This window comes from Achroia grisella, unplaced genomic scaffold (assembly GCF_030625045.1).
Source record: "Achroia grisella isolate CSIRO2021 unplaced genomic scaffold, CSIRO_AGI_Agris_v1 utg1086, whole genome shotgun sequence".
Taxonomy (NCBI): Eukaryota; Metazoa; Arthropoda; class Insecta; order Lepidoptera; family Pyralidae; genus Achroia; species Achroia grisella.
In genome coordinates, this window is record NW_026712572.1 from 2711916 (window position 1) to 2737936 (window position 26021).

Below are 26021 nucleotides of genomic sequence, written 5' to 3' on the forward strand. Positions count from 1 at the left end.
TAATAAAAGTAATTCTGAGCAGTTCAAACAGCGTTATCTAGCCAAACTAAGCAGAGCTTGTCCAAGAAGATCTAGACCCGCAATGATGAGCTTATTCTATTCAGTAGTCAGGGAATGAGAGTGGGAAAAAGCGTATAATAATATTTTACCTCTAACAAATTCGACCATAGTTGGAGGAAAACAATAAAAATACCCAAATATACTAGTTTGTAAGTTAGGGTAAGTTATTGTGCCTTACAGCCTAGATAAGACTCAATTTTCAATGTAAATCGTCCTGCCCATAGGGCTTCAACAGTTCTTATAGTATACTGCTTATATTCATAGTAGAAATAGTTCTTCTGTCTCTACATTTAAAATATATAAAACAGTTTAAATATTGCCTGAAAAGGCAAATATCCAATTTAAAAAAATCGCCGTTGAGATATGTCAAAGTCCTGAAAAAAATGTCAATGTCAAAATTGTCATTGGCAAGTATCACGCACGACCTCCGACCTAACGCGTCAATTTTGAATACATAAATAAAATAATTATCATAATTTCTTTGTTCGCACAACTCTGACCTTATTATTATCTCTAGATGATTATTATTACAAATTAACTTGTTTTTTAATTCGCTAGTAGTTCATTTACCTCATATTTTGACGGTAATAATGGCTTCTAGGTGGCGACTAAAAACTAGTTTTTTTATATTATTTATTGTGTTTTTTACGGGATGTGATTGTAAATATGGTTTTATTACGTGGGTTGATAACAAAGCAGAGATATCTGTAAGTGACTACTATGCCGATATCCCGGATTTGCATGTCGCCAAAGCTACGTACCGGAATGAAATCAACAGTACCGGGTATGTATGTTTTTTTTTTATATTCTTGGTCATAATTTTATAAATAACTAGCTGTGCCCCCGCGGTTTCACCCGCATGAAATTTATAGTCTATATATTATTGATGTATAAGCTGTATTACAGTAGAGTTGCCAACCATAATGTTTTCCCAGGACATGTCCTAGTTTATGAAGTTTCCTGGGGAGTCCTGAATAGTTATTTGGCAGGGTCCTGGGTTTTTAAAATATGCGCGCCTCCTAATTACTGATTTTCAACAGTATAATATTTAATAAAAACTGTTGAATTGAACAAATTACTTTTAAATAGACCTGATTTTATTAATTACTTGAATTTTACTACATATTAATATATCTATTGCAACACTATTTCTGCGTTCAGTTTTTAAATTTAAGCTTGACAACCCTATATTACTGTAAAGTTTCATTAAAATCCGTTCAGTACTTTTTGCGTGAAAGAGTAACAAACTTCCATCCATACTCACAATACATATAGTTTTATTTATTCTGTTATTTAAATCTTCATCACCTGTAATAAACTTTCCTTTCACTTAATTTATGTATAAAAATATAATTATTATGGATTAAAACATGTTTGGATTTTAGAATCATGTTTTTTAATATGAATGTTTGTGTTGAGGCTTATGTAGAGTGATTATATTTGAGTGCTCAAAAGATCAAATATCCTTGAGCTGGGTGAAAACCTTGTCAAAGGATAGAGATCCTCCCACGCCTACACTTAACTCACCTGCTTATAGTACCAGTACTGATTGCAGATACCCAACTCCCAAAAAAAAATATTTGAGTGCCCTACATATTTGACTTTTTTGATAAAAGTTTTATTGAGGGTGACAATAAAAGATACACACAGTTATTGTTATACAACAATAATAATCAATAGGTAATGTAATATGATGTTGGTGCTTGTATCCTTGTTCTAAATGTACCTACTTATAAATTTCGGCATGTAAGTTCTAGTGGTGGGATGGACCTTGTTCTAAATGTATCTACATATAAATTTTGCCATGAAGTTCTAGCGGCGGGACCTGGTGACCCATGAAAGGTTCATCGGATACTTAGTACAGGCACCAGTTCTCCACAAATTTGTATTTTTACATTTTACATGCCTCAAAGGCTCTACAGCACTTTATTATGTATGTTTTTGTGGAGAATAATAGATATATTATTATTATTATTATTATTATATAGTTGGGCATACTTGGAGTTACACACATCAGAAGATTCCAGTGATGAGAAGCAGGCGTACGCTGCAGGCTACCTGGAGGGATTCCTCACCAGGGACCTCATATGGATGCACTGGCAGAATATGCTTAAAGGGTACACAATATTTTTAGACTTGCATGTAACAGATTACTCTGCTTCATTACTTAATCTTGTTAAGTTGTGGTTAAACACACTGAATTATGTAATAAAAAAGATAAAATAATTAATTTGTATTTTCAAAACAATGTATTTTCAAACCTACTGAGTATACATATAAAATTTCATCAAAATCTGTTCAGTCGTTTAGCATAGTAAGGGAATAAAGCGACACGAATTTTTAATATTAATATATATATATATATATATAATATATATATATATAATATAATCTTAGTAGATTACATATCAAACTTGTTTCACAGATATTGTTACAATAAAACGGATGTGTGTAGTCTGATAGAAGACTTTGTGGACAAAAACGAGGCCTACATCTCATCCATGATACAGAAAAATCCCAAGGATCCATATTGGTATCAGGTAATTTAGAATTACCTTTAAATAAATACAAAACATCTGTTAAAATCATATTTACTGATCAAAACCTATTACTCACTAAACAATTTTTTCGGACTACTCTAATGCTGTTGGACGCAGCTGGCCTTTACAGCTTCACTGGACGATAGGGGGCGAGTGCAGATGGCACTCCAAACCAAGGAAGGACTTATGGAGCGGCTGAAGGCCAACTCCCGCCTGAGGGATACTACTTTAGTCTGAGGGCACCGCTAGTGGTTCGAACCTCGGCTCAGGACGTCGTAATATCGATCCTCGTTTGAATTGGACGGGGGATGATTCGGACGGGAGGTGGTCTTAAACAATGTGAAATTATAAACAGTTTTTAAATGTATTGGTAAATTATTAAACAATTTTACAGATTGACTAGCTTTTGCCCGCGGCTTCGCTCGCGTCAATTTATCGCCTTAGGGGTGGTATTTGTAAAAATCCTTTCTTATGGGATGCCTACGTCATAGTAGTTTTATGAATGCAAAGTCTCAGCCCGATCTGTTTAAAATTGACAAAGTTTCATCCCCTATTTTAGCCCCGTGGGGGGAAGAATTAATCAAAATCCTTTCTTAGGATGCCTACGTCATAACATCTACCTGCATGCCAAATTTCAACCCGATCCGTCCAGTGGTTTGGGCTGTGCGTTGATAGATCACTATGTCAGTCACCTTTGAGTTATACAAGTATTTATATAGATTTATAACATATATAGATATTTCCTACTGTGTATAACTATCGTCAATCAACTTGTTATAATTTTGAAGTTGCTTAAATTAGTATTCTGGTTTTAGATGAAATTATACTACATTCAGTTGGAGGGGCTCGCTGTTGGCTATAACGAGGCGACGAAGAATGCATATGAATTACTCACTATAAGAGATATTATGTAAGTATTTCTTCTAAATTTTATGTTAGAATTCCTTGTCGTTTTATTTTTATATTTATATAGGCAAACCAGCTCTGCCCGCTACTTCGTCCGCGTGGAATAGTCACATTGCTATTTATTTATTTGACGACCTCGGTGGTCTAGCGGTCTAGCACACCGCTTTACATCCGATAGTCGCGGATACGATTCCTCGCACGGCACAAACATTTTGTATTTTTGTTTCACGAATATGATTATTTGTATCGGTCTAGGTATTTTCTATGTATAATATTTATGTACATATTTCCGAAAAATATATCTATATTTGTATCAGTTATCTAGTACCCATGACACAAGCTTTAGCTGGCTTAACTTGGGTCTAGATGGCGCTGTGTGAATTGTCATGAGATTCAGGGCCCCAGGGAGAGAAACAGCGAGAGAGAGATTATTATTATTATTATTATTTTATTTTAACGTTATTTTTTTACAATCTTTTCATTTATGAGAATCATATTTATATTTTATCAACAGCCTAAAAAATATCTCGTTCTACTTGATCTGAGCCTGCATTCAGAATGAGTGATAGAATAAAAAAAAACTATCCAAATTGCTTATAATATTTTTTTTTTAATAAAGATAATTTATATTTCTATTACAGCTGGATTAACATGCTAGGAGATTTAGACGAGCTGGCGTTCGCGCTGTCAATGCCGAAGGTGTCTCCGGACGGTATGCTGTTTCCTGAACACTGCACCGGCCTCGTCAAGTTGCTGCCTGATCTCAGCAATTTGTACACGTCACACGTCACCTGGAACAGGTTATATTTTTATGTCATTTGATGGCGCTGTGTAACCTTCCTGAGATTTTTTTTTGTGTGTGATAATGGAATGGTGCACCCGCCTGCGCTAATGGTTTACGCTGGCGAGGCACCAGTGGAGGATATAAGATGAGCATGAGGTCAGGTCAGTTAGCCCATCGTGACAAATTCAACAAGAATTTATCACGATGGTTTCCAGGGGGAACCGCGTGGAGGTCGACCTAATATGGGAGTTACTAGTTCCCATAACTAACAATCCCCAATGAATGTCCGGAGATATTATTAGATATAATAATATTTCCGGACAATTCACACAGCGCCATCTAGACTCAAATTAAGCTAGCTAAAGCTTTTGTTATGGGTACTAGACAACTGATACAAATACATAGATATATATTTTTTCGTAAATACATACTTCATTACATAGTATAAAACAAATTCACTGTCGCTATCTGTCCATCCCTATGTATGCTTAAATCTTTAAAAACTAAGCAACGGATTTTGTTTAGCGGTTAATAGATAGAGTGATTCTAGAAGAAGGTTTATATCTATAATACATGTACACCCGTGCGAAGCCGTGGCGAGTAAGTAGTATTATATATAGTAAACACACAGACCGATGCAAGCAATTATACTCATGATACAGTGACAGATTAATTTGTATTTCACACTTACGTAATATACATAGATCATCAACACAGACACACTCACGAATATAAATGTTTGCACCGTGCGAGGAATCGAACCCGCAATCATAGGAAGCAAAACGGGTTTAAGGAGATCAGTTCAGATTATCAGTGTAGATTAACTGAAAGTGTATTGTATGTTGTCGTTGGTTGAATATAAAAATGAATCTGTATTATTGTAAACATATATAATATTAATTTGAAAAGAATCCGAGCTGAGTTTCCTGTCAGTTCTTCTCATCTCGAAATCATTCCGAACTGACGGTAGATTTCACACATCATATGAGTCCGAAAAAGAGATGGATGGACTGTGTGAAAGATGATATGGTAAGAAAGGAAGTAAATAACGCGATGACTGCGAACAGGGATGAATGGAAGCGAAAAACATATTACGACGACCCCAAATAAATGGGATAAGGAAGAAGCAGATGATGATGAGTCCGTAATAGACCTACGTGAATAAAGATTTGATTTAAATTGAATTAAACTAAAGCTACTAGACTTATTTTAACTTCTTATTGTGTTTTTTTTTATATTTTTGATTTAATTTGAATTAAACTAAATTTAATCTAACTTAAGAAGTAGCGTCATATTTGGGGACAATTTTTTCTTGTTTGTTTGAGATTTTATACTTATTTTGTTTATGATTTGTGCAGCTACCAGTCTATGCTTCGGTTTCACAAGATGTACGTGCTGAAGTACCGCATATCGTCGGGCAGTAAACGCCGCATCCCCGGGTACAAGATGTCGTTCACCTCATACCCAGGCTTCGTACAGGTGCTACCTTCCTACCTACCTACTCATTTCTCGTGCAGACGGGACCGGGGTCGACGGCAATAGGAAAGGCTTTCCAATTTCTTGCTTGCTGAATCTACCGTTGGTCGTGTGATCCTCTGTAGGATTCCGGGCCGCCGTCGAGTCTCCTGAGTGAGCTCCGCAACTAGTGCCCACTTGCGCAAATTGTTGAAAGCGATACAGTGCGTAGTCCAACTTCACAAAGTGTACTTTGTATAATGAGAGAACGCGCTAGGGTTGCGGGTTGCAGACCGCATTTGTTGACGTAAATTCGTCGCTGCAATCTATTTGCGACTGTCATACAGTGCTATCACCTGCCTTTTTCAGGGCGATATTCCTTTGGGGCCGTTCAAGTTACGTAAGCACTATGGGGGGAGGGGGGCGGGGGTCTTGCTTTGCTTATTTTGGATGACATGGGGGTAGGGGAGTCTAAATGATGATTACGTCATCGGTAGTTATTTACTTTTTTATGCGATGGCAACCCTCACATTGTTTCGCTAAAAAAACAATACATTAATTGAAAAATGTTTACGTAAGCATGGGGGGAGGGGGTAAGTACCTTGCTTACTTCTGCTGACACGATAATATTAAAATTATAATTAATAGTATAATAATATTAAAATTGTAATAAATAATAATTGGGGTAAATCATTGTAATTAAAATTAATAGATTTATTATTTACCCCCCCCCCCCCCCCATCAGGGGGGTAAATAATTGTAATAAATCTATTTACGTAATACTTAAACGGTCCCCTTCTCCTACCCCGCAGTTTTCGTTTTCGTACTTCGACACCCTCTCGCGGGGTAATATCTCAAATGGCGATAGCCCCCAGGAACCCCCTGCCAAGGGCGCTGTTGTCAAAAAAAGAGGAATTTAGTTTTTTAAATTATAGACATAATAATAATAATCTCAGGACAATTAACACAGCGCCATCTAGACCCAAGTTAAGCTAGCTAAAGCTTGTGTTATAGGTACTACATAACTGATACATATACTTAAATAATTTTTTTTAGTAAATACATACATTTCGTAATTATACATAGAAAACACCCAGAGCGATACAAACAATCATACTCATGAATACAAATGTTTGTGCCGTGCAGCGAATCGAACCCGCGACCATCGTCGTAAAGTGGTGTGCTAGCCGCTAGACCACCGAGGTCGTCGCATATATCGAAGATTCCTTTTCCAAAACCATTACTTTAATTCTTTTTATGTATATTTATACATGTGTAGTTTTGTTGACATGTGTGTTGTGTACAGTCTACGGACGACTTCTATGTGATATCATCAGGGCTGGTGGCAGCCGAGACCACCATCGGCAACAGTAACCGGACGCTGTTCGAACTGGTCAAGCCCGTCGGACAGGTATGTAGGTTCTATTTAGATAGATAAATTATTTATTCAAGAACTAGCTGTACTCGCGAATTCGTCCGCGTCGAATTTAACTTTAGTTTTCTACAATAAAAGAATTTTTCTAAATACTAATTAATTTTTTTTTTTTTATTCTTTATTGCACTTTAAAAGAGTGTACAAGAGGCGAGCTTAATGCCATATAGCATTCTCTACCAGCTAACCTTTGGGTAGAACTAGAAAGCGTTATTCTAATTAAATAACTTACTTACTTATTATTACTTTACTTATTACTAAATCTATACATATAAATAAAATTGGAGTGTGTGTTTGTAATAGAGAAATAACCGTTTTTACTACTTGCATATGAATATAAATACGGTACATATACCGAAATATTTTTTTTTACAATTTTTAAAGAAAGAAAGAAAGAAAGAAAGAAAGAAAATTCCACGCGTACAAAGTCGCCGAGACCACCGAGGCCATCAAAGAATAGGCGATAACAATGAAAAGCAAAGTAATTGTTACATGGTAACGCCCAGACTGATGGTTAGGAACTTTTGTTATAAATAATTGAAATAGTGGAGTAACTTGAAACAGTCATGCTCGCTATAAAGTTCAAACTTGTGGCGGCGTGGTGGGCCGGGACGATGTGCTCCCTCAAATATGGTTGAGTACAATGCTGGCTCATCCGTCATACTCGTGAACGGGTGCTGTGTATTATTGTAAACATGTACATTTGTTTGAAAAGAATACGAGCTGAGTTTCTTGTCAGCTCTTCTCATCTCGAAATCATTCCGAACTGACGGTAGATTTGACATATCATAAGTCTGTAATAGACCTACATGAATAAAGATATTTTGAATTTTGATTTTTTTTTTAATAGATCCTAGAGTACGCGAGGTCGATGGTAGCGAATCGTTTGGCTCGCAACGGCAAAGAGTGGGTCGAGATATTCAGAAGACACAACAGCGGCACATACAATAACCAGTGGTTAGTTTGTTGTCATGTTAACTAACGATCTACTTTCTTAATTGCAGATCTAATTTAGCTTTTAAGTAAGATCGTTATGTAAGATTTTTTATACGATTACAGTGAAGCATAAAGGAATTAAAGAAATTAAACAGCCAGACCATGACTACAAATGTTTGCACCAAGGAATCACACCTGAGACTATCAATAGTAAATTTGTTAAAGCGTTAGAACAGTGATTCCCAAAGTGTTCTATATTGACCCCCAGGGGTCTATGACAAAGTGCAAGGGGTCTACGATAGCGGTCATCTTGTTGTTTTTAACACTAAACTTTACTACAGTTTGAAATCTACAAAAAAATCAATACCAGGTAAGAATAGGCGGTCTACCCAAAACCGAAAAATAGGGCAAGGGGTCTACGACACAAAAAAGTTTGGGAACCTTTGCGCTAGAAGCTAGAAAATATTTTTTAAGCTGTTGATGAAATATAAATAAATATGACATACAATTGTGTGGACTGGTCTGCTCTAATCACTGTGACTTATTTTCTCTTATTGATTGTTTGACCAGTTGTTGTATATTGAATGTTTTTTTTCTATTTTATTATTTCATTGAATTAGTGCTAATCGGTGGTTTGTATTCACACACTTAAACTTAAATTGTAAGTAAGAATAAATTATTTAAAAGAGCAACACACAAGTTTCTTGCTTGTTCTTCTTGTGATGAGACTGCATTCCGAATGAGCGGTAGATTAAAAAAAAATGTTATGACTATTCAAAAGTGCTTCAATGTAAGTTTATTTGGATAAATGATTTTCTATTCTATTCTATTCACAAAGTTTGTGAAAATGTTACCCTTGAAGGGGTAAAATAAATAAGGGGATGAAAGATTGTATGGAAATTCGTCTTTTTAGAAGCTAGAACGATGAAACTATTTTCTTTACCTGTTTTGCGTGAGATTATTAAATATTTTATCTTTATTTGGTCAACGTCACTATTCCACGCGGACGAAATCGCGGGCACAGCTAGTAAAGAATATATCTAACAAATATTGTGTAATTGTCGGCAGGTATATCGTGGACTTTAATAAGTTTACAGCGAGCGGGGCCAATGTGAAGGGATCCATACGGCCCGGCCTCCTGTGGGTCATAGAGCAGCTGCCTGGCTACACGGAGTCTGCAGATCTGTTAGTATATATTTGTTCAAAATATACCCTGTATCATCGTAAGCACAGATTATTATATTAGAGTCCGTTAGTTTTCTGTTCCCGCGCGGGCCCTTCCCCTCCCTCCCCTAGTACTAAACGGACCGTACAGCGGCCTTGACGCGCGCGCGCATTGTGTTGTGAATTGAAATAAATTAGAACTGTGTTAAACCTACTGTGAAACTGGAAAGCTAGCGAAGATACCTTCGAGACCCTGAAGCCCAAGAAATCCGCAGAACCATAAAGGTAAATGACTGACGCTTCCTTATTTTTCCCTATATATATTTATTTATTTATAAAAACTTCATGCACAAATATAAAACAAAATAAAGGTGCATATGGCGGACTTAACACCATAAGGCATTTTCTCCCAGTCGACCATAGGGCAAACAGAGATTAGTGGGCGGTGTATTTAAGTAAATAATAACATGAAATAAATAATAAAAGGAGGAAGGTACAATTATAATAAAATATATATATATACAGAGAGTAAATTCCCTAACATTTTGGTAGCAGAGTAGTTTCCCAAACAATATTGATTTCATTAACAACTACACTAGTGGTCCTTATTGATTTTAAAAATGAATATAATATAGTACTTTGCGTCACCGTACAGCCGTCAGAATTTTACACCGCTCCGCGTCCATATAACGCCCACACATACCATTTTCCCAAGAGTACACCAAATACTCACAAGTGCAAGGAGTTGATATAATTGAAACTCAAAATCATACTTTCCGTATAAAGTTTATTCTTCATACACGTTTACAATCTAAGTACATAATGAATACCACTACAATGTTACACAAACTAAGCATATAAACATTAAATTAAGTGAAACTGACCTGCTTCAGAATAGAATAGAATAGAAAATCATTTATTCAAATAAACTTACATTGAACCACTTTTGAATAGTCATAACATTTTTTTTTTAATCTACCGCTCATTCGGAATGCTGTCTCATCACAAGAAGAACAAGCAAGAAACTTGTGTGTTGCTCTTTTAAATAATTTATTCTTACTTACAATTTAAGTTTAAGTGTGTGAATACAAACTACCGATTAGCACTAATTCAATGAAATAATAAAATAGAAAAAAACATTCAATACACAACAACTGGTTAAATAATTAATAAGAGAAAATAAGTCCTAGTGATTAGAGCAGACCAGTCCACACAAGCAGCACCCGTTCACGAGTATGACGGATGAGCCAGCCACCACTGCGCTCACTTCCTAGGTTAGTGATGAGCTTTTTACTTCCATTGTCCAATGCCTTCACACAGCAACCGCTACTCGTTGAATGCTCCAATAATCCATGAAAGTTAAGTAGTTAAAAAAAAAACTATTATCTACAAAGTACGGTAGGTGGGGCGCTGAGGTAACGCCATCTATGTTTCTAACAAGGGAGACTATTGCGACTTTACCAATTTACGCTGACACAAGCAAGCATCAGTCCACACGCAATCATCGTGTACTCAATATATCAAGTTGGAAAGTAGCCCGGACTTAACATTTACACATCAGTGCATTTTTGGATGTAAAAAATGATTATTTTATGTTTATTTTTTATTATGGTAAATTAAGTTTAATTATATGTACTTTTTTTTCGTTTGTTGTTTATATTGCATTTTTTACATTGCACTGAATAAAATATGTTTCTTTCTTTCTTTCTTTCTTTCATCATAACATCCAGATTGTGTGGGTCACAGCAGACTCATACAATAGTAATTATGTAAAACTTAAATTCTACGACTGATCTTATTATGTAATAGCTTTTGCCCGCGGCTTCGCTCGCGTAGTAGTAACTATTATTATTAACTAGCTGTTCCCGCGACTTCGTCCGCGTGGTTTTTAACTTTATTTTTCTAAAATAAAAGTAGCCTAAGTTACTCCTTATACATCAGCTACCTGCCAAAAAAAGTTCTGTCAAAATCGGTCCAGCCATTTCAGAGATTAGCCGGAACAAACAGAGCGACAGACAGACAGACAAAAATTATAAATATTGTTATTTTGGTATATATACCCTATATATATATTCATATGCATATAGTAAAAAACGGTTATTTCAATATTACAAACAGACACTCCAATTTTATTTATATGTATAGATTGGTGTAGTTTTTGCGGCTTTACTTTTGTTTAGCGTGTGCAAAAAATTAGGGCGTACAAAATCTAAGAAGATTTATACAAACTTTCATTTAGGGGTGGAATTTGTCTAAATCCTTTCTTAGCTGATGTCTACGTCATAACATCTGCCTGCATGCCAAATTTCAGCCCGATCCGTCCAGTGGTTTAGGCTGTGCGTTGATAGATCACTATGTCAGTCACCTTTGAGTTATGTATATTTAGATTTATATTCGACCCTAATAAATTAGTGCTGGTTGGTAGTTTGTATTCACACGTTTCGACTTGTAAAATGTGAACTTACAAGGATTGTTTAAAAGAGCAACACACAAGTTTCTTGCTTATTCTTCTTGTGATGAGACAGCTTTCCGAATAAGCGGTAGATTTATAAAACATTGTTGACTATTCAAAAGTGCTTAAATTAAGTTTATTTGTAAAACGATTTTCTATTCTATTCTATTCTTTGCTTATTAAATTAATTATCGTATTAATATTATAAACGCGAAGGGTTGTGAGTGTTGTAGTTTATTCATATAGTAATAAGAAAAAAGACTAGGTAAACGGAGAAAAATATATATTAATACTAGCTGTCCCGGCAAACGTTGTTTTGCCTCAAAATAAAATAAAAGATTTAGGGGTGGACTACCTAACATTTAGGGGGATGAAAAATAGATGTTGGCCGATTCTCAGACCTACTCAATACGCTCACAAAATTTCATGAGAATCGGACAAGCCATTACGGAGGAGTATGGGAACGAAAACTGTGACACGAGAATTTTATATATAAGATAGACTACTGACATAACAGAATAGAATGAAAGTGAAGTAATAAACAAGAATCTACAAAAGGAACTATCAATTTTAAATACAAATTTAGAATATAAAACGTTTCTTCGTTAGCCAGTTACAACGGTGAGTATGGATTGATGGAAATTATCTGTTCAGAACTGAGCAACTGAAGAGGGATACGTACTTCCCGTCGTACAACATACCGTATTTCCCGACGGTGTTCAACATGAGCGGCGGCAACGAGCGCGTACGCACGTACGGCGACTGGTTTGGATACAACACCAACCCCAGGGCCAGGATCATCAAGCAGAAGCAGGCAAGTACACTACACACGTACATAGTCTTTGACTGCATTTTTTTTTATGGATGATAATGGAACTGTGCGCGAACGGTTTACGCTGGCGGCACCAGTGAAGCATGAGGTCAGATCAGTTAGCCCATCGTGACAAATTCACTGGGAATTTATCACGATGGTTTCCAGGGGAACCGCTTGGAGGTCAACCTGATACATTGCTACATTGCTAGCAATAAGATAAGCAGTCCACATGACTAGCAATCCTCTTTCCCCACCCCCAATGAGTTTTTTTTAACGGTTTACGCAGGCGGCACCAGTGGAGGATGATAAGATGAGCATGAGGTTAGGTCAGTTAGCCCATCGTAACAAATTCACCAAGAATTTATCACAATGTTTTCCAGGGGGAACCGCTTGAAGATCAACATGACATGGTACATTGCCAGCAATAAGATCACCAGACCACATCACTAATAATCCCCTTTTCCCCACCCCCAATGGTTTTTTTTTATGGATGATAATGGAATGGTGCACCCGCCTGCGCTAACGGTTTACGCTGACGGGGCATATATTTACCAGAAATTTATCACGATGGTTTCCAGGGGAACCGCGTGGAGGTCAACCTGACATGGTACATTGCTAGTAATGGGGTCATGAGTCCACATTACTAACAACGACCTCAACCCCGCCAACGGTCAGTGTCACCTCCCCCACCCCCAATGGGTTATAGAACACCAGTGTCAGTCTGATCATGCGTGAAAGGTTGTGTCGTGTAAAGAGATTGTCAATGTCAAATAATTCTCAGGCGAACATTCACAACATCCGGGACATGTACGAGACGATGCGGTACAACGACTACAAGCACGACCCGCTGTCGCGCTGCGAACAATGCCGCCCGCCCTACAGCGCCTGCAACGCCATTGCAGCCAGGAACGATCTCAACCCCGCCAACGGTTAGTGTCACCCTACACCAGGAACGATCTCAACCCCTCCAACGGTCAGTGTTACCCTACACCAGGAACGATCTCAACCTCTCCAACGGCCAGTGTTACCCTACACCAGGAACGATCTCAACCCCGCCAACGGTCAGTGTCACCCTACACCAGGAACGATCTCAACCCCGCCAACGGTTAGTGTCACCCTACACCAGGAACGACCTCAACCCCTCCAACAGTCAGTGTCACCCTACACCAGGAACGATCTCAACCCCGCCAACGGTCAGTGTCACCCTACACCAGGAACGATCTCAACCCCTCCAACGGTCAGTGTCACCCACCCTACACCAGGAACAACCTCAACCCCGCCAACGGTTAGTGTCACCCTACACCAGGAACGACCTCAACCCCGCCAACGGTCAGTGTCACCCTACACCAGGAACGACCTCAACCCCGCCAACGGTCAGTGTCACCCACCCTACAGTGCCTACTGTACTATTGGGGTCAGTGCCGCCCGCCCTACTGTGCCTATACTACTACTGGGGTTCCGCGAGACTGATACTGCTTCCTTCTCTTTCTCACATATACTACACATACAAAACAGAATATCTACTATATAAAGAATGCGTTTCCATTGTGGTCCTTCAGGTTCGTACCCGTTCCGCACGCTGGGCCACCGCAGCCACGGCGCCACCGACGCTAAGATCACCAGCGCGCACCTTCGCAACACGCACCAGTTCGTGGCAGTCTCCAGCCCCCCACACAACATCTCCAGGGGGGTGCCGCCTTTTGCGTGAGTATAACATACTTAACAATACGTGAAGTTGTAATATCTTGAGGCTAGTGTGTAGGGATGTTGGGATGACCTGTGGACGAAATAATAATTGGGAGAGTTTTCACTGTTTCTACCTGCCATTGTATTTTTAGTTCTATTGCTAGCAATAGAACTAAAAATACAGTATACTTAGTAATTTTTTCTGTATGTGTTGATAGAAGATTATGTGTATTTGGTATTGCAATATCTATAAGGTAAACTATTTTACTTTTCTTATCATGTAGCGTTATATCTGGTCTATTGTGATGTATAGTTTTGTCTGTTGTTATAGTCCTGTCCCAATACAACCTGTAGGGGAGCGGGGGGCACGTTGTTACAGGGGTAGGAAGTTACACGCGTTTTTACCGGGATTTTAAACTCTTTGATGGATATAATTTGACATATTTTTGTGTTCTTATAACGTCGTGCACTAGATAAAAACTATCAATGACCCGCCAAGCGCCAAGGAGCTAGGTTGTGTGCATGTGTCTCGATTTCAACCAAGTAAGTAAAAAAATCTTTTACGAAATTTTTGATTCCTGATGTCTATATCTTTTATTTCCTCAAAATTTTTATCCTTGAACGTTCATTACATATCTACCTTGAATTTGCAATATTATTTTATTCTGATATTGATATACATTAATGATGACTTCAAGTTATATTAAAAAACGTATCATGGGGCAAATAGTTACAATTGTTTGGGGTAAGTTGTTACATGTAAGTATAAGTTGTTACTACGCTTAACACATTACTATAAAATTGAAGAATTCGTTAACGATAATAATGTTTTTATAGAAAAACTTCAAATCCATAGCACTGACAATATTATCTAATTACACTAATAATGAGTGCATGTTATACTGTAATTATTTATATAAAAAAACATCTATTAAAAAGAGCAACACACAAATTTCCTGCTCATTCTTCTTGTGATGAATCTGGATTCCGAATTAGTGGTAGAATCAAAATATGACTATTCAAAAGTGCTTGTAATGAGTTTATTTGAATAAAGATTATTTCTATTTCTATTTCTATAAAACTCGATTTTAAAAATATTCCCCCCAGTTAGTATAAAAATAATATGGCTGGGCAGGACTTTTCTGGTTTTAAATGTTACAAGACTGTTTAAAATGATGTCTATTGTTTATAATGTTTTAAAATAATAACCAAAAAAATATGTATAAATAATGATTGTGTTTATTTATCTACCGTAACATCGTGGACCGATGATGTAACAACTAGCCCCAATTGGAGGGTAAGATGTTACAATCGACTTGTTTAGTTAAATTTCCCATATGAAAAAATTACATACATTTTAATAATTTTTCAGTCATATTTTAATAGCTAAATAGACATACTAACTTTGCAAGTAACCCAATGTATAATTTGTATCATAGCTTTTGTCATATTAACATTTATCTAAAAATTGTCAACAATGTGCTGTTCCCCCTGTTCTCCACCGCTAACCGGGAGAGTCGAGTACAATTATCTGCTATTAAAGGGGTGTATTATTACAATTCGTCAATCTTTCTACTTAATCTCTGATAATGTTTATTTTATTTATTTATAGAAATAGAAATAGAAATAATCTTTATTCAAATAAACTCATTACAAGCACTTTTGAATAGTCATATTTTGATTCTACCACTCATTCGGAATGCAGATTCATCACAAGAAGAATGAGCAAGAAACTTGTGTGTTGCTCTTTTTAATAGATGTTTTTTTTTTTATATAAATAATTACAGTATAACAAGTAAGAGGCATGCGATAATCAACATATCGCTACGCACTCATTATTAATGTAATCAGATAATATTGTCAGTGCTATAGATTTAAAGTTTTTCTATAAAAACATTATTATCGTTAACGAATTCTTCAATTTTATAGTAAGCTTTTTTGCAAAGGAACTGTTTTATTTGACATTTAAATCTTTTTTTCTGGCAGATTTATAACAGATTATTTTTTTATACGCAATTGCCATAAAACGAATTACTAACTTTAGCCAAACGAGATTTAGGTAAAATCAGTTTGTTACGTAAGCTTTTATTACTGCAATCACTAACTCTTTTGAAACTGTCTATATTCCTTCTGGCATAGATGATATTTTCATAAATGTATTGAGAAGCATATAAATAAAAACTTACAAATATTACAAAATAGATTATATATTGGACCCCGCACTAGGCGAACCTGTATCGCGGGAGTCCACAAAAGAATTGCCAAATAATTATTAACTATTACAGATCAGTGAGTTTAACATATCAGTATAATTAAAAAAATTTAGTTTGATTTCATAAAAACACAATTGTTGACTACATAAAAATTAAATAAAATAAACAGAGGAAACAAAATAAAAAGAGAAAAAAATGTAGGACAATCATTGCATGTACATTCTCATCACGCCTTTATTTTTGTAATTTACGACTGTTGTCTTGGAGTTTCCTAAATTGTAAACATAAATAAAAAAATTTAAGTAATTATTTATATTTTTGAAATTCTTTAAGAAATTTAAAAGAAAGAAATTTTTATAAAAGAATTTTTGTAATTTCCCCATATTATAATTATTTGTTATCCAACTCCTCTGAGCTTCGATTATTAATATATTATTTACATATAGAATGATATTATGAAGTGAACAAATAAAAATACGTTTATAATAATTAGAGTAATATATTGAAACCTTAGTATAAGAGATTTATACTAGATTTACATTTTATATTTGATAAATAAATCATGTTTTACAAGTTACAAAGTATTTTATTACGTAACTTATGTTATATTCATACTACATACATACTCTGTACTTACGCTACAAAATTATAACCAACTGGCGACCCGGCTTCACACGGATGCATTACAAATCTTTAAATTCCTCGGCTTGTTTACTATAACGCGCATCTATTATACATATAAACCTTCCTCTTGAATCACTCTATCTATTGCTGAAAACTGTATTAAAATCTATTGCGTAATTTAAAAGATATAAGCATACAGAGAGCTTCGGCGACTCTGTTTTATACTATGTTAAGATACTCAAGACTTGGGGTTTGATTTTCATTCCCTGTACTGGTATGGAACTAAATCGGAGTAGTGGCTTAGATTATTTAATAGACAGTGTGTATACAAATAAAATACACTCAGTCCGATTGGGCAGGGAAGTGAACAGCGCGAGAGGGTAAACAAGAGTGGAAACACTTCCATTGTCATTGGCGCTGCCACTCGCGCTGCCTGGCGCTCCCTCGATTGTCGGTTTTTCGTGCGCGAGTCAAAGGACTGGCAGCGTGTTTTTACATTCAGCCCTCTCGCTCAGTTGTCACCCGGCAGTATTTCCGGCAGCGCGAGTGGCAGGGGAAGCGACTGAATGTAAACGTAACATTAGAGGCAACCGTTTATGACGCGTAATCGGGTGGTGTGTAGCGAAATAGCGACCGACTTTACCCCCACCACTACTGTTGCGATATTGCCCCTAACTTAAGGGTTGCATATAAACAGTTCAATAGGCAATCATCATCAAAACAGTGAATAAAATGAGAATCCAAGTGATCAAGAAACTCAAATTAAAGTTAAATTCCCTAAAAAAATTTTAAGTTGATAAATTGATACATAGAAATAAGTTTTTCTTTTTATAATGTCTCGTCTGTCTTATACATTAACGTAAGCTTTAGATAATTACAATAAAAATAAACACCCCTAATGAATGTATCATATTCCTTACTAATTTTTAAGTTTATACAACTTTAAATACATTAAAAAAAACTATGCATAATAATATAGGAAATTATTTTTATATAATCTTTATATTACTCAGTAACTAGAGGATTATTACTACATATTCTTAATTTTCAGACCATATATTGAGTCTAAATACACATCTTTCTAGAACATTCTCTACATAAACATTGTGAAAATATAATAGTAAACCTAAGTGATTTCAACATAGCTTACAAATTTACACGACAATTAATAAACATATTAAATCATCTACTACACGAGTGTATATGAGCTCTATACTTTTTTTTTATGTAACTGGAATACCAATGTAGCCAAATATTTGTCATTTCAAAAATAAAATTACACATTTTTGTATATGCTTCTGATAGACATACTGCTGACTCATTGTGCAACCTATTATATATATACCTATTATAGCAATAAATTTGGAAAGCATAACATTCTGTAAATGCTGTCTTTTATCAGAATAACAATATTAAATTATTCATTTCATGCATAAACTTCACCCATAGACAATCCACAATTTTATAATATTTTATTTACTCTAAGGAATTGAGCATGAGCAGTTGCTTCAATACTTTGGTTTGTGATGTTTCTCTAATCTCACCTGCCAAGAACATCTCGTCCACTACTGTGTACACCTGAAATATAATACAGATATATATATATAAGGGATAATAACGTTTTTTATGTTAACACTATAAAATTTGGTACCAATTTTGTTAAGTTAAAAAAATATAAATTACTATGTGCCCATGAGTGTAAATATAGTGACCATGACCAAATATAGAAAAAACATTTAATAATCTAACCCAAAAAAGGCATAGAAAAAAGATTCCTCATTATAGTTAAAAAATGACGACTTGAAATACAAACTTTCATCCCCTAGTTTTTATACCCTTAAGGGTAACAATTTTACAAACATAGTCATATTTACTTAATGAACAGCCTAAAAAATATGTTTCAGGATTCTAGTTTTAAAAATGACGATACTTCTATAGAACCCTTCATCTCCCCTTTTAACCCCTTACAAACCTTTATTCACATTAAAAAGTAGCCTATGTCCTAGACTATCTGTGTACTAAATTTCATTTAAATCGGTTCAGTAGTTTTGGTGTTAAAGCGAGACAGACAGACAGAGTTACTTTCGCATTTAGAATATTAGTAAGGATTATTTTATTACATAATTCAACAGACACACACAATTTCAAATATATATATATATATATATATATAATATTCAATGTATATATTCAGAAATGTAGAAGATAGAATGAGACTGTTCAAAAGACTGGTATCCAAGAGACCAAGGAAGAAAAAGAGATGGGAGGACGATATAAAGGCAGTGATGGGACCAACATGGAGAAGGAAATTGTTGCACAGAGTAACATGGAGTCTTTTGGAGGAGGTCTATGTCTTAAGACAAGCTGATGAACCTAGGCAGTGAAATAACAATAAACAAAAACAATATTACCTTCACTATCAGTGTAAAGGTTATAAATAAATAAATTAGTTCAGAAGTTAAGACTGCACAATATTATTAGATTTAAATAACAGAGTTTATTGGTATAGATAGGCTTGTAATATCACATGCACATAAAAAAAAATTATAATTCATAAACTATTTGTGTGTTAAGTTTTAAGTTAAAAAGGCTAGAGAAAGTAGGATGATATTTTCATAAAATATATTTTTAAATTTGACTCAACATACAGGCTAATGAAAGCTAATAAAAGGTTTTAATACACTACCTATTTTAAACTTTATTTATTGATAAAGATATCATTAGCATTATATTATATGATGCCATGCATCCATACCCTGTAATTTTGCTGCTGTAACAGTGAGATATGGCAGTAAAATTACAGGATATGGACTCTCTTAAGCTCTAATTTGAAGTCTCTAAAGCTCATACAAAACAGCTCATAAATCAAACTAATTGATGGAAGAAATGTATACAAACTCGTACACAGTCCATCCACCTGTGTAATAACTACTCACCTTATAGAAATTGAAAACTAGATCCAGCTCACAAACATTATGAAAATATTCATTTAAAACTTCAACAAAGTTGTGAATTGCCTCCAAGTAACACAAGTTATTGTCGTTGACGTCCACGCATATGCAGAAATACAGTCCAGCGTATCTCCTGTACACGATCTTGAAGTTTCGGAACTGAAAGTAAATGGAATAAGGTGTAAAATACTAAGCATTAGATAGCTGGTATTAACACCGAGTTTTTAAGTGTTAAACTACTTACTTCTACAAAATTAGTGTGTTTTGCGTCCCGAACTGTGACCACTGCGTGAACCTCCTCAATCAGCTTTTGTTTCTCGTCATCATCAAAATTCATATACCATTTCGCCAGTCGAGTTTTACCCGCACGATTCTGGATCAAAATGAACCGGATCTAAAAACAATAAAGCATGTAATCAAACCGCCTACTAATATAAATATTCCAGTTAAGGAAAACTATAGCATTTTTATACCATTTTACTGAATAATCTCGATTTAAATTTAAATTAAAAGAAGTAGACGCCTCCCAATTACGATTTCGAGTATTATTTGGCAAATATGACAATTTTTTGTCATTGACAACTGATAATGACATATATAATTGATTGACATCAAACTGACTCTTGATTCATATAGGTACTGTCCCATAGACTACAAGTATTCATATACAATTTGAAAAATTTAATACCATTATGTTTCCTTTGCCTTGACTGGGCAGAAGTATAAAGTTTGTGTCTATGAAATTCCTTGCAATCCCTATTGCCATAGTTAAATAATAAAAAATCTTAGTAGAAATATCTCTAGATTTTTTATGTTTATCTAATAATTTGAACAAGTATTTAACATTTTTGTGTAATAAAAGAATGCTTTTATATTTTGATACAAATTTCACTTTGTATTAATTATCATTTGTTTATTTCTCTTGTGAGAAATCTATTATATTTTATAAAAAACTATATTTCGCAATTTGAAATGGCAACAGAAATATTGAGTTGTTTTTCAATTTTCAGTGGAATTTTGACGTTGCTACTGATATCTACTTGCTCGTTTTCGTCAACTAAAGAGTCCTCCATGTAACACATAAGTTTCCATAATGTCTTATTATAAGTAGTTTAGTAGGGGATTACAAATTCAATCGTAAATGACGCCCACGAAGACCACAAAAACTGAAGTAGAAATGGTGATACGAAACAGGAAATCTGTTATGAAAGACGGGATTATGACAATGTCGGGAATCGGCGAGCCTTCGGTCTTCCACGCGCTAGTCGTGATTTTCTTGGAATTCTTCGCGTGGGGCCTGCTCACGATGCCCATTATATCAGTGCTGAACGCGACCTTTCCGGACCACACTTTCCTCATGAACGGATTAATCATGGGAATCAAGGGCATCCTGTCGTTTCTGTCCGCGCCACTGATCGGGGCGCTCTCCGACGTGTGGGGCCGCAAGTTCTTCCTGTTGGTGACTGTGTTCTTCACGTGTGTGCCTATTCCCCTAATGACAATTAACACTTGGTGGTTTTTCGCTATGATCAGCATAAGTGGCGTTTTCGCGGTGACATTTTCGATCGTGTTCGCGTATGTGGCCGATGTGACGACGGAGGCGGAGAGGTCTCGGGCGTACGGCCTCGTATCGGCCACTTTTGCAGCCAGCATGGTCATATCGCCGGCGCTCGGAGCCTCGTTAATGGAGCTGTACGGCGAAGCGTTCGTAGTCGCCGCAGCTACAGCCGTGGCCGTGCTAGACGTGTTTTTCATAATGGTTGCCGTCCCAGAAAGTCTACCAGAGAAAGTGAGACCTAGTGGCTGGGGGCCAGCTATCAGTTGGGAGCAAGCCGACCCGTTTGCTGCCTTAAGGAAAGTGGGTGCAGAGCGTACTGTACTAATGTTGTGTGTGGCTGTGTTCCTATCTTACTTGCCCGAAGCAGGACAGTATTCATGCATATTTGTGTATCTAAAACTAGTTATGGGCTTTGATGAAGTGCAAGTGGCAATATTTATAGCTATCGTAGGAGTGCTCAGTATTGGTGTTCAAGTTGTTCTCGGATTCTTGATGCGGTCACTCGGGGCCAAACATACCATAATGGTCGGACTGCTGTTTGAGATGTTGCAACTCATGTGGTATGGTTTCGGAAGCCGTACCTGGATGATGTGGGCTGCGGGAGTGCTGGCTGCGCTCGGCTCCGTTACATACCCAGCTATTAGTGCATATGTGTCAGTGAACAGTCGAGCAGACCGCCAGGGAGTGGTACAGGGTATGGTGACGGGCGTCAGAGGACTGTGTAACGGCCTAGGGCCTGCCATGTTCGGGGTCATTTTTTACTTATTCCAAGTAGATTTGAATGAGGAGCATCAGCGACCGGGCCAGGAGAATGAAAGGATGATGCCGGGGCCTCCGTTCGTTTTGGGCGCTCTGTTGGTGATCTGCGCGCTGCTGGTGGCTGCGTTCCTGCCCGAGGACGGCACCGTGGGCGGGAACCGGCGGCCGTCGCCGGTGGACCTGCGGTTCGAGGTGGAGCACGGGCGGCGCGTGGCGGGCCCGCTGTCCCCGCTCATGGCGCCCGAGTCTGCCGCCCTCTAGCTAGCGGCGAAGGCCGGCCGCGCGGCCAGCGTGTGACTCTCAGTGCTGTGGTGCGCTGCAGCGCCGCGGTGATCGCATTTACAAAGGTACCAAAGCTGTAACTCGAGTGAGTGAAGTGTTTCCTACCATTTTTGCTAAGACACCGACTACATTCCTGTGTTTCACATAGCGTTATGCTTCATCGGTATCCGTGTTTCTAAGCTTTATATCTATTTTTATAATACTTTGGAATCACCTAGGAGGATATGTACATATTTTGTTAAAATAAAAATCATGGTTATTGTACAATTCCTCTTTGTTTCATGCTCGAGCTGAACATCACACAAAAATTATTCTGTTTTTATCTTCAATGTTCGCATATTAAACCTTTTAGAGCAATTATGGGTCGATATATTACTATAAATACCATCCTGATCATCTGAATGGCGGTCCTCCACAGTGCGGTTTACTAGAAACTTTTTGCCTCGCACAACCACATTGTGGAATCACCTTCCAGCAATGGTATTTCTGAACCGATACGATATTGAAACCTTCAAGAAAAGAGCTTATTCCATTTTAAAAGGCCCACAAAGTACTTGCAATTCCCCTGGTGTTGCGGGTGCTCATGGGCGGCGGTAATCACTTACCATCAGGTGAGCCGCATGCTCGTTTGTCCCCTGTGTTATAGACAAAAAAATATATATAGACTCCTTTGGGAATCCAAAGAAGTCTATATCGACCCCCAGGGGGTCAAACTGCAAAGGGTCTACTAAAGCGGTCATCTTATTGTTTTTACTTTATATTTTTAACACTAAACTTTACTGTAGTTAGAAATTTACAAAAACTCAATACCAGGTACGAATGGGGGGTCTATCCAAACCGAAACATATGGCAAGGGATCTACGACACAAAATAGTTTGAGAACCTCTGTTTTACCATTCTGAATCTTATGTTATAAAAATTAATAATTCATTTATCTGATAAATATGTAAATATTATCAGTAAATATATTGCATTTATGCTTTTCAATAATAAATTACATTAATAAATAATCAAAGGTTAATATCAGATGTTATCAGATATTGTTTGCAAATTATTTATAAACTATTTACGAGTTGTCTATGCCTATAAGCTCACTTATAGGCATTGTTTCAAAGTACAAAAACACTTTTAAGTATATAAATAAAGGAATTTAACTTTATTTTTCTAAAATAAAAGTAGCCTAAGTTACTCCTTATTACATCAGCAACCTGCCAATAAAACTCCCGTCAAAATCGGTCCAGCCATTTCAGAGAGGACCCGGAACAAACAGACAGACAGACAAAAATTCTAAAAAATGTTATTTCGGTGTATGTCTCGTATTTATATTCATATGCCTGTAGTAAAAAAACGGTTATTTCAATATTACAAACAGACACTACACAATAAAACGGTCATTTTATTTATACGTATAGATATTAATAAACATTTATGGCAAAAAATGTGCTTACAAAATGTTATTAGGCAAGCTGTCGAGTTAGTTACAAATGGAATCCGCAATACCTATATATGCACCTAAGGTAGGCATACTGATAAGGATAAGTGTTGAATCAATATGAATGTGACACATTCTAGATATAGGAGGGTTGTCACTAATATTGCATTACAAAATAAACAAATTATTCATTAATAAAAAAACAACAACAACAAGATCTATGTCTAGCAGTGGACGTCTTCTGGGCTGCGATGATGATGAAAAAACAAATTTATATTGATGTAATTTTATTTATACTAAAAAACAAATTTATATTAGTAATTCTTTTTGTGTTGCATAGTCCAATTGTCGAGGAAGGCTTTAAGCTATATAACATTACGCTACGACCAATAGCAGCGACGTATCAGTGAAAATTGTTGCAAAAACGGGGAAAATTATTCATATCTGAGGGCTTCCGTAGCGTGCGCTGCGCGAAGTCGCGGGCACAGCTAGTGGTAAATAAAGGTTAGCTATCTCTACGTTTCGACGAGGTTGCACTAGCCTAATAAATTAGTGCTAGTTGGTGGTTTGTATTCACACGTTTCGACTTGTAAATGTAAATTTATAAGGATTATTTAGAAGAGCAACACACAAGTTTCTTGCTCGTTCTTCTTGTGATGATACAGCTTTCTGAATGAGTAGATTAGTAGATGGCAGATAAAAAAAATTATGACTGTTCAAAAGTGCTTAAATTAAGTTTATTTGAATAAAGGATTTTCTATTCTATTCTATTCTAGCCGTGGTCACGATCAGACTGGAACAATGTAGATAGATGCCAGCAGTTTGTTCTTCTACCATCACTAGATATATTTATCTACTAAAATTATTCGTGTTAAGACCCGGTTAATGATATAGATAATGTATATTAAAAACAGAAAGTTTATACTTTTTATAGTTTGATTTCATAACTTCTCTTTAATTTGCAATGTATATATAATAATACCCTAGATAATTTACACAGCGCCATCTAGTCCTAAGCTAGGCAGAATTTGTGTTTGTACTAGACTACCGAGAGATAAATAATTTCGAAGCTTTCTTTAGCCTATATTTTGATACAAATTTAATAACAAATTCTGTGAAAGTTTCATCCTAATTTCTTCAGTCGTTTTACTTGAAACCTAAACATACAAACGGACAGTTTTATTACAGATTTTATAATTTTATTACATGTAAAGAATAGAGAAAAAAAGAAAAGATTACTTTGATAAGATAGTATCGTCTCACAGATGAATAATCCTTAAGATTTGTTTAATGTTTCTAATGAATTCATGCAGATACTCTGCGCTTAAAAAAATCGCCACTAAAACAAAATGGCGACTCGACCAATATTCTCTGTACTATTTATGTCATAGGAAGATATATTTTCCCTGTTCTATTTAAGAGACGTTATGAATCGAATTGCGATTTCGCGTAAACACACTACAAGCTTTTTTTTTTTATACGGCTTCGAACATAGTGCATTCGCCAAAGACATGTTTGGGTAGGAAGTTGTCAAATAATGTCAAAAGTTAAGAAAAACAATATCTATGATATTCAATCATAATTTTTTATACATTAGATATCACAAAAATATACAGTTCATCTTTCAACTATTAGAGGCTCTTTAATTAAAACGGACAGATTTAGGGGGCCTATAGATCACGTTCAGATACGGTGTTACGCATTTGTTCTGTGTCTATAGCAGCCTCTATGAATTACAGTATTGCATTCGCCGTACATACCCTGGAGAAACCATATGTCCTTTAATATTCGATCTAAAATGGAATAATCATAATAATTGTAAAAAAATAATCTCGGTTTCTCAATTTTTTTTATGATTAAGAAAATAATGTAGTAGTTTCCGAGTTTGCACTTCAAATTCTGCAATGCTGTAGTGCCGTACCGACCTTGATAGAACAATCGGCTGTATTCGCAATGTCATCGCCCAAAAACTT

General features: G+C 36.1%; 3 protein-coding genes across 3 annotated transcripts; 2 read left to right on the forward strand and 1 right to left on the reverse strand.

Annotated features, from left to right (window-relative positions):
- The first annotated feature begins 474 nt into the window (after positions 1–474).
- Positions 475–14251, forward strand: LOC131842989 (putative phospholipase B-like 2). The gene is made up of 12 exons (XM_059191587.1): positions 475–844; positions 2049–2177; positions 2486–2600; positions 3416–3510; positions 4148–4306; positions 5649–5769; positions 7052–7156; positions 8028–8134; positions 9182–9298; positions 12384–12543; positions 13325–13472; positions 14103–14251. The coding sequence occupies exons 1-12, from the start codon at positions 651–653 to the stop codon at positions 14249–14251; spliced, it is 1599 nt and encodes a 532-aa protein (XP_059047570.1). The 5' UTR covers positions 475–650.
- Positions 14252–17860: 3609 nt separating this feature from the next.
- On the reverse strand, positions 17861–20575 carry LOC131843584 (AP-2 complex subunit sigma). Its single transcript, XM_059192262.1, has 4 exons — positions 20491–20575; positions 20262–20411; positions 20003–20176; positions 17861–18644 (listed from the first exon to the last, which is right to left on the reverse strand). The coding sequence occupies exons 1-4, from the start codon at positions 20491–20493 to the stop codon at positions 18543–18545; spliced, it is 429 nt and encodes a 142-aa protein (XP_059048245.1). The 5' UTR covers positions 20494–20575; the 3' UTR covers positions 17861–18542.
- A 466-nt stretch (positions 20576–21041) lies between these two features.
- LOC131843325 (hippocampus abundant transcript 1 protein) lies at positions 21042–22965 on the forward strand. Its single transcript, XM_059191954.1, has one exon. The coding sequence runs from the start codon at positions 21159–21161 to the stop codon at positions 22593–22595; it is 1437 nt and encodes a 478-aa protein (XP_059047937.1). The 5' UTR covers positions 21042–21158; the 3' UTR covers positions 22596–22965.
- The last annotated feature ends 3056 nt before the right edge of the window (positions 22966–26021 follow it).